Source organism: Elephantulus edwardii, unplaced genomic scaffold, assembly GCF_000299155.1.
Source record: "Elephantulus edwardii isolate Elephantulus edwardi_28Jun2011 unplaced genomic scaffold, EleEdw1.0 scaffold00278, whole genome shotgun sequence".
In the NCBI taxonomy this organism is placed as follows: Eukaryota; Metazoa; Chordata; class Mammalia; order Macroscelidea; family Macroscelididae; genus Elephantulus; species Elephantulus edwardii.
In genome coordinates this window covers 2,631,754-2,646,467 of record NW_006400028.1, presented here as the reverse complement: position 1 = coordinate 2,646,467, position 14,714 = coordinate 2,631,754, and the positions used below count along the sequence as shown (strand labels likewise).

The following is a 14,714-nucleotide window of genomic DNA, read 5'->3' as shown; positions in this document are numbered from 1 at the left end:
TATATTTTATTAATTTTCATAAACATTTACAGAGATTTTGGGCTTCCACTCATTCATTGTTGCACTATTCTCTCTACCCTCCTCCCAGTTTGATCTTGTCCAAATGTTTGGGACTCTTCTGGGCTAAGAGTGGACGCTAATTGTGACTAAAAGGAAATCTTTCTTCACCTGGAGTGTATAAAGACGCAGAAACAAGGGAATGTTACCTGAGGACTATGTGCTTAAGGACCATGTGCTGAGAAAATACAAGTGTGGGACACACAGCAAGGCCTCTGAGAAGCAATGAAGGCCTGTCCTAGGAGTGCATGTGCACACATCAGTCTCAGCTCCCATTTAACTTGCATTTTCTCAGTTTGATGATGTTATTCTTTTTCCCTCTGCCTTTCAGATTCATGAGACAATAGAAACTATCAATCAGCTGAAGACCCAGCGGGAGTTCATGCTGAGTTTTGCCAGAGACCCTCAGGGTTTCATCAATGACTGGCTCCAGTCCCAATGTCGGGACCTTAAGGTAAAGAACAGATGGACAAAGAACACAAGGAAAAATACAGAAGAACACATTCATTTCTATAGCCTTGTGTCCCTAAAGAAGAGCTTGAGGGAAAAGTAAGGGATCAAATTTTCATTACCACATTTCAGGGTTTGTACAATTTGTTTAGTACTTACTATATGCTGTGTGTTAGTACTAAGTATTGTAGTAGCCAGTTCCTGGAGAAGGATGTCATGCTTGGGAAAATTGAGGAAGGCCTTCAACAGGATGGACTGATTGACTGCAACAATGAGCTTATGCTCAGCAGACATTGTGAGACTGGCATAGGACTGCGTGAGGCTTCTTTCTGTTGTATATGACGTTGCTGTGAGTTGGAGCACACATGCTCCAACACATGCTATTACTGTGCTCCATACTGTAAGGAATACAGCCATGGAAGGCCTGACCTCCGCCTCAATGTAGTACACCTTCTGTTTGGAGAAACTAGCCCCAATATGTATTTGAAAGTACGACTATATAAGATGTTGCTCTTTCTAGTACCAATAATAAAATAATTAAAAATAGAAGGGAGGTCATTGAGGCTAGACTAGTGACACAAAGCTACACGCACAATTTAGGAGTTGAGATACTTCCTAGAGAGGGGAGCATCCGAAAGTTTAAACAGGAAGGTCCGAATAAGCACAGAATGTATGAAATTTGCCCTGAGTTCTTCCTGCAATGAATGACTACCAAGTACAGAGGCTGAGCACAAGAGCAAAAGGTAGCAGCAGAGATTCTTGAACAATGCTTGCTGAAAGGAGTGTGAAAGAAGGAAACAAGTCTGTTATCTTCTGGCCCGTTTCCCTTAGACTATGACTGATGTGGTGGGTAACCCAGAGGAAGAACGTCGAGCTGAGTTCTACTTCCAGCCTTGGGCTCAAGAGGCCGTGTGCCGATACTTCTATTCTAAGGTTGGTGGCAGGGTGCTGCACAGGGGAGGATGGCAGAAGGCAGAGAGTCAGCACTCCTGGCAATAGTGTTAGGTACTAACTTAGGGCTTGCTTCATCTTCCCCTCCCTTATGCTCTTTTTTCTTTAGGTGCAGCAGAGGCGACAAGAACTAGAACAAGCTCTGGGAATCCGAAATACATAGGGCTTCATCCACAGCCCTGATTTCGCTGCACCAATCCTTTATTTGGGCCCTGTGCTGCCTGCCCCATGCCACCTGCCTTGGTCTTGGTTGGGGCCTCCCAGGGAATGCTGCTGGTACAAGGACAAGACCAGGATGAAGAGGGTCTCACATTTCTGTCTTACAAGACGCCTGTTATCCTCTTCTCCCACCCCATCCCTTCCTACTCCCCAGCTTCCATTTGTCCCAGAGTTCCCATGTGCCTCTATCCTTCCCTGGTCTACATAGGACCTCTAGATAGTGTTAGAGAGAGAACCTGTAGTGGTAATCAGTGCCCAGAATAGATTGGGCCTAAGGTCAAGTGGTCTTTAAGGGGACCAACTACACTGATCCTGCCCTTCAGAGACCCTGGAATTGGGAGCTTTAGCCCGTTCTCCAAGACTCAGGCCTGCTGATCTAGGCTCTCCCCAAAACGGAATCCAACTTCCTTCTTCTCCATAGGTTCAGAGCACATTCTGAACTTACTGCCCTCTAGCACTGAAGGAATACTGATTTGTGGGCTCCAGAGCCCCAGGCCAGTCCTAGCCCTCTGAATGGCCTGCTATCTTAGTACTTCTTTTATTCCCTAGTAGGGGGTCCACATCAGTATTGGAGTTTGCTCCTTAACTATTGTCCCTCCCCATCATATTCCCTCTAGCTGCCCCTTTTAGAATTTGCCCTAACCTGGGCATTTGGGTGGATTAATTTTGCCTTTCCCTGTCAGAACCCCAGGATCTAGGGTACTGTCATCACTAGCAGAGGCTGTTCCTGCTATTGCTTGGAGGTGAGACTCATTAATTCACTCCATCCTGCCGCCACCTCCTGCACCCATCCCTTAAAGGAGAAACAGGCCTAAAAGCAAACGGGTAAAAGCCCTGGGCCATCTCTGTCTTCCTGTCCCTTTTCTGCCTAGTTGACACCCACTGGTGACTTCTAGGGCACTGAGGAGTGAAAGCGCCTAGGGCTGGAACATAGCTCTGAGTTGGGTTTGTGACTCTCCCTTACCCCTGCCTCACAGGATCGTGACTCCCTAGCCCCTGCCCTCAAAGCTTCAAGCCCCTCAGGTAGCAGCAGGATCTTGTGATCGTGGCCCCTTGGAGTTAAGATGGTTTTGCATCTATCCAGGAGAGCCTCAGATTCTTCCAGGTTGTATCACCCCCAAGTTAGCATATTCCCAGGCTCGCAGACTCAACACAGCAGGGTGGGAGACAGCTGGGCACAGAGGGGAGAATTCCGTTCAGCATGGGCTCTGAACCCAGAAAACTGACAGCCCTTGCTTCCTCACCCCTCCTCAGGCTCCTGCGAGCATGTCCCTTAGTTCCTTATCCTTGCCTGTCCCACACTGGGGACAGCACTTTCTCCCCATTTCCCCCTTCCTGCCATACCCATCCCTTGAAAGGTTCTCCCTGCAGTGGCATTGGATAGCCTGTCCCTGGGGCAACTGAGCCCTGACCCAGCTCTTGGCTGGCACCATGAGAAGGAAGCTCAGTGCCCTGCAGTGCCCCTGTTGAAAAGAACTGTTTTTATTAACTGAATGATTATGAGGTTTTTTTTTTCATGGACCAAAATTTTTTTTTGTACTGTCCCCTTATTGATGTCACCCAGTTTTAATAAAAGAATCTTCTGAAGGATGGGTGCCCCTGCCTGTTGAGGGAGAGCTCCACCTTGAGCTCTTTTTCCTCCAGTAACTTTAGCCACATTCATGCTGTGTGTTTGTTTATTTGACCGATACTTATTGAATACTTGCACAGTGCCAGGCATAGTACTAGGTGCTGCAGATACAGTGGAAAATAAAGTTGCCTTCTAATGAACCTCAGGTTCTCAAATTTTAAGTTGGTCCAATCAACTCTAGGGCTTCCAGCAAGCCAGGGTGTTGGTTCAATTATCAGACTTGGGTCTGTGTGGATTTGAGAATTCTGCCCCACATTCAAGTTACGCAGGTACTAAACAGACAAGTGGTGCTGTCTTTTCCCTTGTCTGCTTTTGAGCTCCCCAGGGCATAGCCAGCCGCCTTCTTGGCTGGGGTGAGCTGTCCTTGAATGAATGCCCTTGGGCTTGGTGAGCCTGACCTCTTCTAGAGAAGTCTACTTTTCCCCCAGTATGGCAATGTAGATATGGGCTAGGGCCTGTACAGCCATACATTTTTTTCCTTTCTGTGACTGCTGTTCTCTGTAGGCTACCATTTTCATGGTCCTGAATAAGATACCATATCTGACCAAGTTGGAAATGCCTCATACCGTAGGCAACCAGTCCTACAGCAGAGTTTGAAAGACTTGCCCAAGAGTGGTTATTCCCATCAAAAAAGCCCATGAAATATCTGAGAAGTCCCTACTGTTTTCCTTCTTGCTCACTATTCTCTCCACTGGCATTAACCAGCTTGGCTCTGCCTAAGAAGGGGTTTCTTGTGAGCTCTGGAGGCCTAATGGTAAGAAGCTGTGCTGCAATCGTGAAGGCAAATAGTTTTAATCCACCAGTTGCTCTGTGGGAGAAGGATGAGCAATCTCCTGTGTAATTAACTACCTCTGAAAACTTGCTGGAGGGTCAGCTATGGGTCAGTTTTGACTCCATGCACATAACAACAAAGATGGGGTTTAGAATGCAGGATGAGTACAGTCTTATTCCAAACCTGTACTTTAAAATTTATCTTTTCATTTCATGGATGGGAGTGTTCAAGGATTGCCTCTAGTGTGTGACTAAACCCACTGTTCCAAACCTGGAACTTGAGAGTTTATCAGATTTTAAAGAGAAAAGGAGGTAATAACATGAAGTGGAAAAAACTATCAAAGGTATAGAAATGGCCACTTCTTACCAAACATAATCACATACATAATCAATAGCTGATGAACCATTATTTTAAGCAAATAATAAAAAAGTTTGCTCTTGGGAAAAGAAGGCTAGTGGTACAGAACACTCTAGGATCAGCCAATTCTGACTACACTCAGATTTTTGGTCTCTATACTATCTAAAAGGGTTATACAGGCAAAATGGAAAAGGAGCATTCAGGGAATTAAAAAAAAACCAAGAGGACACTTTATACATTAAGTCCTTTTTTTAGGGTTCCCGTTAAACATGCTGAGTACAGAAACATCCTTTCCCATCACCCATCAGTGCTCAGCTGGCACTGCCTGTGCAGTAAGGGAGTGAGTGGATCTGTGGGAGGTTAGCTCCACAGGATGGAACTATGTTCTAAGAAAAACTGCAAGCTACTGATTGTATGTAGTTCTATGGGAACTCCCTGACCATGGATCCCTGAAACTTGTAAAATCATTTCTCCCCCATCTTGACCTCCTGCCCAGTCACCCTTTCCCTGTGGTTGCACACAGAATCCCCTCTTCCCCCGCTGCGTATTCCTGCTGTGGGCCAGCAACAGCCCAGGGGAGTGGAAACACCCACTCAGCAGTCAGCCAAGCCAGGAGGTCAGCTCGTGAGCACACAGTACTGTCTGCCCTCTAGGCCAAGGTGCACAGACAATTGGAGTGAGGGCCTCTTGCTCCACTCTCCAGATCTGCCTTGAAACCAGATCTTCCTCTTAATCAAACAGATGGCTGTGGGCAATGGAGAATCCTGAACTGCTGAATTTGTTCTATTTTCCCCTTCACCCCAAATCATAACCCTCTGAGCATAGCATTCTGAGACCACCAAGGTTCACTGAAGTTACGGCTGCCTGGGTGGAAAACTGCCACCTCAGAGCCTGCTTCCTTTTCCCATTTTGGCTTCTGTAGATTAGCTCAAGGAAAGTCCTGTATAATAACAGTAGCTTGGAAACCCAGCAGAAAATACTGGCGCTCATGGGCTAAGTGTACAGTTTGGCCTCTTGGTTTTCTCTCCTTTAAGACCAGATTCTGCGAAAGAATTGTGGTCTGCTTGGTACCATATTCCTCCAACTTGGACCTTCCTACCCTCCCTTCCTGGAACTTGAATAGGGTCATCTGAGGAAGAAAAGTCTCTTTGTGAGTCTGTGAACTGACCACTATTGGTGACCGAGATGTCTTTTGGGAATCCTGGTGTCTCTTCCAATCCTTGGGCTGGTTTGTGTCCAAAGCAAGCCCTGCAGCTGAGTGGGTATGGGGCCAGTGACTTTGATCCTGTGTAGGACACACCTGTAGAACATTCTAGAGGCCCTGGGAAAGCAAAGAGCAATTTATACCTTTGGAATAATGTGTATTATCATGTCTACGGCTAGGGCCTGAATATAATTTATTCATGTTGGACAAGAAGAAATGGGAAATAATCAGTCACTTCTTATCTGGGCTATTTCTTGGCAAACCTCAAAATGAGACCAAAGGGTAAGGAGGGCAAACTGGGTGCGAAAAAGAGGAAGACTCCCAGTGAGATGAACTGACACAGTGACTGCAGCAATGGGCTCAAGTGTGTCAGAAATGACAAGGATGGCATAGGACAGGACAGACTTCAGGTCTGTGGTTCATAGGATTGCTGTGAGTTGTACTTCGCTTGACAACACCTAACAAGAGGTTTTGAGCCAAGGGAAGAAACTTGTCAGGACTGTCAGCCTGCAAATCTCAGAGGAAAAACCTGGTCTGTCCCCCACCTGTTTCTACCCTTGTCTCCCCTTTCCCTGGCTCTGTCAGACTCCCTCTCACTGGGCGCCTGCGCCTGCCTCTCCACCCACCTCATGAGGGTGGGGCTTGGCTGCACCCACGTGTGCTAGAGTTAAATGCTCCTCACAGGCAGAGGAGCTGGGGAGTGTGGCACTGAGCCTGCTGGGGAAGAGAAACGGCACCATGGCTGGCAAGAAAGTCTGCATTGTAGGCTCCGGCAACTGGTAAGCAGCTTTGTCAAGGGATGTAGAAGGGTGAAGTACCTCCAAGTATGGAGGGGCTTAGAACGGGAGGCTTAGCAGGCAGGAGGTAAAGAGTGGGTAGAATATGCCCTTAGATTCCTGTTCCAGCCTTGTTGCTTTGTGCTTCTGTACCTACACCCCCACCCTCCCTCCTTCCAGGGCAGACGGTGCCCAAGTACCCAAAACTCTTCTGGCTTGTGCCTGCTGGGCAGCTGCACCTGTTCTCCGTAAGAACAGGTTCTCCATAGGAACAGCGCTCTCCAGAGCAGAGCACTCCCTGCCTGATTTGTTTTGGGAAAGTGAAGAAACCAGTAGGGCTGACCCCCCCTTCTCTAGCAGCCAAATCTGAGACAGACTAAGTCTCCTTTCTACTGCCAGGTCACTGGGGACACAGTCATGGGTGTGGGCTGACAAGGCAGCAAGTAAATCATCTGGTGGGCTGCTGAGATCCCAAGTGGGTCTCCTGACCAGCTGCAGGCATGGCTGCCTTATGCCCACCACTCCGCCACTAGACTGTGCCTCCCCCCACACACAGGGGCTCAGCCATTGCCAAGATCGTGGGTGGCAATGCAGCTCAGCTGGCACGCTTTGACCCACGGGTGACGATGTGGGTGTTTGAGGAAGACATCGGGGGCAAGAAGCTGACAGAGATTATCAACACGCAACATGAGAATGTCAAATACCTGCCAGGGCACAAGCTGCCCCCCAATGTGGTGAGCCCCAACACCCTGTGAGAGAGTAAGGTGCAGGGAGGGAGGGTGGGCTGAGGAGTCAGAGCACATAGCTCACAGTTCAGGTGCCTCCTGCTGAGGGGGTGGTCTGTGCTAGGTTTGCTGAGTCTCTCCTGTGCTAAGTAAGAGCCGGACTTGACAAGCATATCAAGAGGGCTGAACCCCATACACAGCCCTCAAGTGGCTCACTCAGACTCTGCCTAGGACTGGGTAGAACCTGAATGCACCTCCCTCCCCTCTTACCAGGGATGGATTGTCCCAGAGGCAAGGTGCATGAGCTAAGCTTGCATACTGAGTAGTCTACCCTTGTCAAGGACTGTACATTCAAAGAGGCTTTGATTCTGTTGGGAGATATTGGCGAGTTGGGAGAGACAGACAATGCTAGCTATATCTAGAAGTAGAATCTGATGTAAAACCATTAAAATTGTCCACTATGGATTAATTAAGAAGCATAAGTAAGCCTGTGCTCACCTTGCTTATTGGGCAGTCCCAAACTGCTCCTCAAAGGCTCCCAGCAGGAAAGGGTGGAAAAGATGAAGAAACTGCTCTTCATGGCAACCAAAGACTTGTTCCCCAGCTCCCTGATCTAGGGTCCCGGGTAGTGCTGGCCTTGGGTTCCTGTTACTCATTCACTGGGTTATCAGTAGACTTGAAAGCTGTTTCTTGGACTAAAGGTCTTTGGTCAAATCCCTGTGGCTCTCTAACGCAGGGAAGGAAGCAGGAAGATCTAAGGCTCCCCATTCCCAGTCAGGGGCCCAAAGGAACAGTGATTAAGTCTTAGTCTCTCCCTCTGCCAAGCCAGGGCCTCCTTTGGCCTCCTTTACTGTCTCACCGCCAAGAGCTAGGAGATCTGGGAGGAGGTTTCCAGGAGTCCCCAAGTCCAGGACAGCTGGAACTGAGAAGGCTGGGGGAAGGGAATTGAGTGTCTTGTTCCTCCAAGTTTAGGCACTTCCAGCGTCAGTCCCCAAACCTCCCTTTCTTTTCCATGAGTCTCATGCTCTTTGGCTCCCAAACCTTTTGAATGGGGTTCCATAGGGACCAGCAGAGAAATCTGCCAGGCCCTTGAGCACCTGGTCACCCCTACAGGTTGCTGTCCCAGATGTGGTTCAGGCTGCAATGGATGCTGACATCCTGATCTTTGTGGTGCCTCATCAGTTCATCGTCAAGATCTGTGACCAGCTTAAGGGCCATCTGAAGGCAAACACGATTGGCATATCTCTTATTAAGGTGCCAGAGATACCTTCATGTTGACGGGGGTGGGATGGGGAGGCAGTGGTGCTAACTATTGTGAGATTTAGTGTGAGCAAAATGAGAACAGAAATTGGGACTGTGCCAAATGTTTCCAGAGAGAGGCCTGAAAAAGAAGTCAGAGATGCTGGGGTCTACTGGGAAGAGGACAGTTGGTTAGGAAGTAGGAAAGAGATTGATTTGAAGACATAGTTTTAGAAGAGTTTATAAAGTGTGAAGAGGAACATGAAAAGTAGGCTGGTTTGTAGAGCAGAAAAGGAGAGTTGGTTCTGGTTCAGAGTAGTCACCACTGGGATAGAAGTTCAACTGGAATAATCTGGAATTTGAGCGATTTGGAGGTGCTATGCCACTCTGGAAAAGTTGATGGGCTGAAGGTAACCGAGAGCAGGATTTTCAGATGGATTCGCAGTTCCCATGTTGTCTACTTTTCTCACAACAAATTTTAGCTGGGTTGGAATGGGGCAGGACCTCTAGAGACAGTCACTGCTGAGCAGGAGATTTGGAAGGGGACAGAATTTCTGGGTGGGAAGTCCTCATTTGGGTACAATGGGCACCTGGCCTGAGCTCCATCCTGTGCCCAGGGGGTAGACGAGGGCCCCAACGGGCTGAAGCTCATCTCTGAAGTGATTGGGGAGCGCCTTGGCATCCCCATGAGTGTGCTGATGGGGGCCAACATTGCCGGCGAGGTGGCTGAGGAGAAGTTCTGTGAAACGACCATTGGTGAGAGCCCCTCCCCATCACCCACATACACAGTGCAGTCTGACTGCATCCCCTTCCCATACTTTTCCCCACCCACTTAGTCATCTTCTTTCCATAAGGTAGAAACAGGAAGAAGTCCCAAGTATTAGAAGGAGGGCTGGGAAACCCTTAGGGAAGGGGATTGTAAATTCTATTTAGTGCAGGTGTGGAAAGAAGTCAGAGTTCTCCCTCCAATGATTTGCCTCCTCCCATTTTAGGCTGCAAGGACCCCGCCCAGGGACAACTCCTGAAGGAGCTGATGCAGACACCCAATTTCCGCATCACTGTGGTTCAAGAAGTGGACACAGTGGAGATCTGTGGAGCCTTAAAGGTAAAGGGGCACAGAAGAAACCATAGCATAAGGAAAAGGGCACAAAGTAGGGTATAGTTGAGCTACCCAAGGTTGGGGGTGCTCCAGGGTCTTACTGTTGGTCATTTTCTACCTGTACCCATGAAACACAATACACGTAAGGAAGAACTGCAATAGCAAAGCCAGGGTTCTTCATGCTCGCCAGTTATTTACTATCAAACACGGGGCCCTTCCCTTCTCCCTCTAACCTGTTATGGGCCATCTTTGTTCCTGGTTGAGGATGGCTAAGTGGGAAGAGGAGATCACCCTAGCGGAGCTTCCAGACCAGTAGCAACCAAGACATTCAGGACACTCAGACAACATGATGATTCGAACTGTGGATCCTGGACAATACTCAGAGCTATAGACCTCAGAATGGCCACAGAGGAGTGGGTCAGTGGGAGAGAAGAATGGTTTTCAGAAATTTCCTCAAGGATGCAGCACAAGAAAAGGCTAGTGAGCTAGGAAGCACAAATGCAAACTAAGAAAAACAAAGTACAGCAACAGGAAAACCAAAAGGTAGAACTAGTTTAGGGGTCATATGCTATACTTACTCAGGGGATGCACCAGGGCTGATGTAAGGAGCCTGCGGCAGGTGCTGAGGGCTCTAAATGCCAAGGAGTCCTCTTCTCACCTGTGACTTCTACTCTCCAAAGAATATTGTGGCCGTAGGGGCTGGCTTTTGTGACGGACTGGGCTTCGGCGATAACACCAAGGCGGCGGTGATCCGGCTGGGGCTCATGGAGATGATTGCCTTTGCCAAACTCTTCTGTAGCGGCCCTGTAACCTCTGCCACTTTCTTGGAGAGCTGTGGTGTTGCTGACCTCATCACTACCTGCTATGGAGGGCGGAACCGCAAGGTGGCGGAGGCCTTCGCTCGCACAGGAAAGGTGGGGTGCAGGGAGAAGGGAGAATGGAGGGCAAGGGTGGGCCTTATCCAGGTCGAGGTGCTTTGATACCTCCAGGAGCAAACACTAAAACAATTTGAATATTCTCATCCTTTTTCCTCTTAAGACTCAATTTACCATCTGAGCCCAGGACTTTCCACTTCCTATTAACAACCCTCCTCTACCACGTCTATCCATCCTACCCCACCCTGTTTTTTTCACAGTCCATTGAGCAGCTAGAAAAAGAAATGCTGAATGGGCAGAAGCTGCAGGGGCCCCAGACAGCTCGGGAACTACACAGCATTCTCCAGCACAAGGGCCTGGTGGACAAGTAAGTATCTACGGCAATGCTGCTGGCTGAGGTGGCAATAGCCACAAGTGTTCTCTTCATCCATCATCACCTTGGTCCCTCTACAATCTGTGAAGTGGAGAGAGGACTATATCACCTGTGGTTAGAGATAGAGAAGTCAGAATTTAGAGAGAAGCCCACTGATCCTGGGTAATACAAGCCATCAGATTTAGGTCTTCTGAACTTCTTCCAGTTAGCGCTCTTTACATTTTGTGGGTCCCTCTGCACAGCCTCTCTTTTTTGTTATTTTTCTACCTTGTTCTCTGCTATGGGAGTTGGAACTTATTTAACTCTATCACTTCTTTGTCCATCACTCCCAATTTGAGTCTTTCCTCATACCTCTAACACTAAGGTATGAAGACTATGGAGTCTGCTTCAAGGTATTTTTTTTTTAAGGGAACCCAAAGAGAGTGAAGATGATTGGGCTGATCAGAGCAGAACTTTACTGATGTGGGAAAGAACCCTAGGAAAGAGTATGGATCAATCAGTGTTTAAAAGATCAGCTCATGACTGGTCAGGGTAAAGCCACTTGGTAAGGGGAGCAGCCTGGGAAGGAAGGAAATTATTGAGCGCCTTCACTATTCTGTTATACGGGTCCCATTTTACAGTGGATGACACAGGTACATTTGGTTTGCCCAAACAGAGCAACACAGTTAAGCCAGGTAAATCATGTAGGCAATTCAGTTAGGGAGATAGGGAGCAAAGAAATTAACAAGCTGATATTAAACCCAGGGCTTCTGCTGCTGTTATGTACCATTGAGTTGGAACTGACCCATAGCTGACCTTCCGGCAGGTTTTCAAAGGCCATTAATGGCATGGGAGGAAATTGCCCATCCTTCTTCCACAGAGCAGCTGGTGGCCTTGAACCATGTGCCTCTGGGATTGCAGTTCAGCTTCTTAGCACCCGACCATCAGAGCTCCCTAATATACATACATACCTAAGATTAAAATTCTCAGCAAGCAGGAATTAAGAGCCAGATATCAAACTTGGGAGGGTAAGAGAGTAGATAGAAATAGGGTAGACCACTATTGTTGGGAAATGGAACTGGTGTAGAGCCGTGTGTTGTTGAGAGATAAAGGGGGAATGGGGAGTGAGAGGTTCAGTTGAGTTTCTTCCCCACACTAGGTTCCCCCTGTTCATGGCTGTGTACAAGGTATGCTACGAGAACCAGCCAGTAGGTGAATTCATCTGCTGCCTACAGAATCATCCAGAACACATGTGAGCGGGGCTGGAGCCCAGGCCAGGCTGCTTCTTTACCCCAAGGAAGAAGGCAGAAACTTGGGGCACCTGGCCACCAGGATCTCTGGGACTCTGTGTAGCAGCCTCTTCTCAGCTTTTCACTGAAGGATAAAAGGCTCTGGGGCTCAGCTACGCACCTCTAGAGATCTGAAGCCTCTTGACACATACCACATCTCTGCCAGAAATGGAGTACCCTGTTTCTCCCCAGAGGCAGAGTCTTTCTCCCTGTCCTCTGAGAATGGCAGAATCAAGCCCCATTGCTGCCTGCTTGAGGGGTGTGCATATGAGAAGAGGGCAAAGGAGAGGGGAGGGCACCAGTTACTGCCTCACGCAGACCAGGAATCCTGTCCCCAAGCCAGTTGACTAAAGGAGTGCCTCAGCCAGGAGAAATGAGTCAAGGGCTGCCAGGGAGCAGTCTGGGCTTTTGAGTTGACATTGGGACCCCTTGACTTTGACCTCTGCCAGTCCCCACACAGCATCAGTGGATCTCAGTGTGTGTTAACAAAATACAATGATCTCAAATAACTCCCTTCTAAGTTCTCCTAGCAACATCTGCGTCCTCAGAAACCTCTGGCCACCTCTTTCCGCCTCCCCCAGGCTGCCCTGGCACCACAGTTGCTGCCTTGTTGGCATCTCTGGCCCCAGGGCTCACCACTCTCCCCAGAGACTTCCTGGTTCCTAGTTCTTGCCAGCTCCTCCCCACCCTGTGTGACCTTTCTGAGCCTTCCCTCCCCCATCCCCTCAGCACCTTCTTTGGGGGAGCAGCAACTTAATCTGCTGACAGCTATACCTTTTCATAGCAGGCTCAGATCACTCAGCTCCTTGTGACCTTTGTATTTCCCTGCCTCCTTTCTCAAGCTCCAGTGGGGGACATATCAGCTTGAGATATCTCTCTGTCCCTCTCAAACCATGCACCTCTTTCTCAGCTGCCCCCAGAGCAGCTGGGACAGCTAACCAGGATCTGACATCTGGAGGCTCTGAGGAGAAAGCATGGCCCAAAGGCTAAACAGGGACAGGGAGGGAAAGGTGTGCAGGTTCCTAGGTGGGCGGAGCCTGACATTCCAAGGTCAAATCTCTTTCATCAAATAAGGGCCTTCTCAGGGGATAGTGACCACATCAGTGCCTAAGGAGCTGGGACAGGCAAGCCGGAAGAGGAAGAAAATAAAATCACCTTGCTCCTAGGGATGAGTCACCTTGCTCCTAGGGGTGAGGAAAGATCAGCTCAAGCAGGAGGAAGAAGACAGTGTACTGCACTGGCCCTCCTCCAAGATAGGGTGGCCATATGGGAATGTCACAGGTCAGCAGCCTGGGCCCCTGGCTATAAATAGTCCTCAAGGGCCAAGAAGCTCCTGTCCCAGCCAGCAGAGGGTCTCAGCTTCCTGTGTGGCAGCACTTGGCACACTGTGGCCCTGGCCAGTGCTGTGTTAACCCTCCTTGACTCCCTACTAAGCCAGGGAGGCAGGCTCCTCCCAGCCCCTGGCTCAGTTTACCAGTGAGAGGCAACTGGGGGAGTGAGGGGCAGGGTCCAGCTGGGTCCAGGTCAGCCGCTGAAACCAGAGCTGCCTCCTCAAGAGGCCTAGGGTCTCAGAGCCTCCGCAGAAAGACCAGCTCTCTTTCCTGTGCTGGGAATTTACTAGATAAACACCTTTGCCTGCAATTCTTCACTCCACAGTTAACTGTGAATGGAGGCCTACATGTCCACTCAATAAAATGTGCTTTTTCCAGAAATGAATTTCAGTGCATGTGGCGCATATTATTATCACTACATGTGCATGGTTTCTTAACTCACACCCCAAAGCACAATGTTTTGGTAAGGGCAGGAGGAAAATTCTGCGTTGATAATCACTGCCAACCTCCGGTTCCCAGCCACAATGCCCATTCAGTCCCCACTCCCTGTCCCCTGCTGCTGTCACCCACGCTCCTCTCCTCAGGGGCTTTACCATGGCACCTGCAAGGGGGGAGGTCACACACGCGACATCAAAAGTTCGTTTCCTGTGCCCACTTGGTCACAGAAAGTTACGTGCCCTCGAACCATAGCGACCCTATAAACCATGGAACTAAACCCTGCCCTATCCTGCACTTTCCTTATCATCTCTGATATACTTGAGCCCATTGTTAACAGCCACTGTGTTAATTCATCTTGTTGAGGGTCTTTCTCTCCTACTCTAAACCATCAGAACAGAGCAAGGAAATACTGCATGGTTCAAAATTGGGAAGGGCGTGCACCAGGGATGTGTCCTGTCTCCATACCTTTCAACCTGTGTGCAGAACAGATTATCCGGGAGGCTGGACTCTATGAGGAGGAATGTGGGGTCAGGATTGGTGGAAGATCTATCAACAATCTGCGATATGCAGATGACACAACCCTGCTTGCTGAAACTGAGGAGGACCTGAAACGCTTGCTGCAGAGGGTCAAGGACTGCAGCCTCCAATATGGATTAAGGCTCAATGTGAAGAAGACAAAGATTCTTACCACTGGGCCAACTGGCAGCATCAGGATGGATGGTGAAGAGATTGTGATTGTTCACAGCTTTAGTTTGCTTGGCTCCATAGTCAACACTCTCGGCACCAGAAGCCAGAAATTTAAAAGGCATATTGCGATGGGAAAGTCTGCTGTTAGGGACCTCTCCAAAAGTACTGAAGAGCAATGGTGTTTCTCTGGAGACTAAGATGCATCTGATACAGGCCACGGTCTTCGCAATCACTTGTTATGCATCAGAGAGTTGGACAATGAC

At 48.9% G+C, this 14,714-nt stretch overlaps 2 protein-coding genes across 4 annotated transcripts in view; both read left to right on the top strand.

Moving 5' to 3' along the window:
• The window catches only part of SMARCD1 (SWI/SNF related, matrix associated, actin dependent regulator of chromatin, subfamily d, member 1), a 12,720-nt gene extending 9,387 nt beyond the window's left edge, over positions 1-3,333 (top strand). The window contains exons 11-13 of one of the 2 annotated variants that reach the window (XM_006900245.1): positions 389-511; positions 1,339-1,440; positions 1,568-3,264. In XM_006900245.1, the coding sequence (XP_006900307.1) occupies positions 389-511; positions 1,339-1,440; positions 1,568-1,621 (279 nt within the window). In that variant the 3' untranslated portion in view covers positions 1,622-3,264. Of the gene's footprint in view, positions 1-388; positions 512-1,338; positions 1,441-1,567 lie in introns of both variants that reach the window. The other variant, XM_006900246.1, reaches the window with a different exon arrangement.
• Positions 3,334-6,358: 3,025 nt separating this feature from the next.
• Positions 6,359-12,250, top strand: GPD1 (glycerol-3-phosphate dehydrogenase 1 (soluble)). 2 transcript variants are annotated; one of them, XM_006900243.1, is made up of 8 exons: positions 6,359-6,419; positions 6,973-7,150; positions 8,255-8,395; positions 8,998-9,136; positions 9,373-9,485; positions 10,160-10,393; positions 10,615-10,721; positions 11,866-12,250. In XM_006900243.1, the coding sequence occupies exons 1-8, from the start codon at positions 6,379-6,381 to the stop codon at positions 11,960-11,962; spliced, it is 1,050 nt and encodes a 349-aa protein (XP_006900305.1). In that variant the 5' UTR covers positions 6,359-6,378; the 3' UTR covers positions 11,963-12,250. The 2 variants fall into 2 exon arrangements, with proteins under 2 accessions (XP_006900305.1, XP_006900306.1); XM_006900244.1 differs by having other exon boundaries at positions 6,379-6,419; positions 8,324-8,395; positions 11,866-11,962.
• The last annotated feature ends 2,464 nt before the right edge of the window (positions 12,251-14,714 follow it).

Excerpts from the sequence above, each read along its gene's own strand:
- GPD1 (XM_006900243.1), top strand. The coding sequence starts at position 6,379 with ATGGCTGGCAAGAAAGTCTGCATTGTAGGCTCCGGCAACTG. Across the intron at positions 6,420-6,972 it reads ATTGTAGGCTCCGGCAACTG|GGGCTCAGCCATTGCCAAGA; the intron begins GTAAGCAGCTTT and ends CCCCACACACAG. Across the intron at positions 7,151-8,254 it reads ACAAGCTGCCCCCCAATGTG|GTTGCTGTCCCAGATGTGGT; the intron begins GTGAGCCCCAAC and ends TCACCCCTACAG.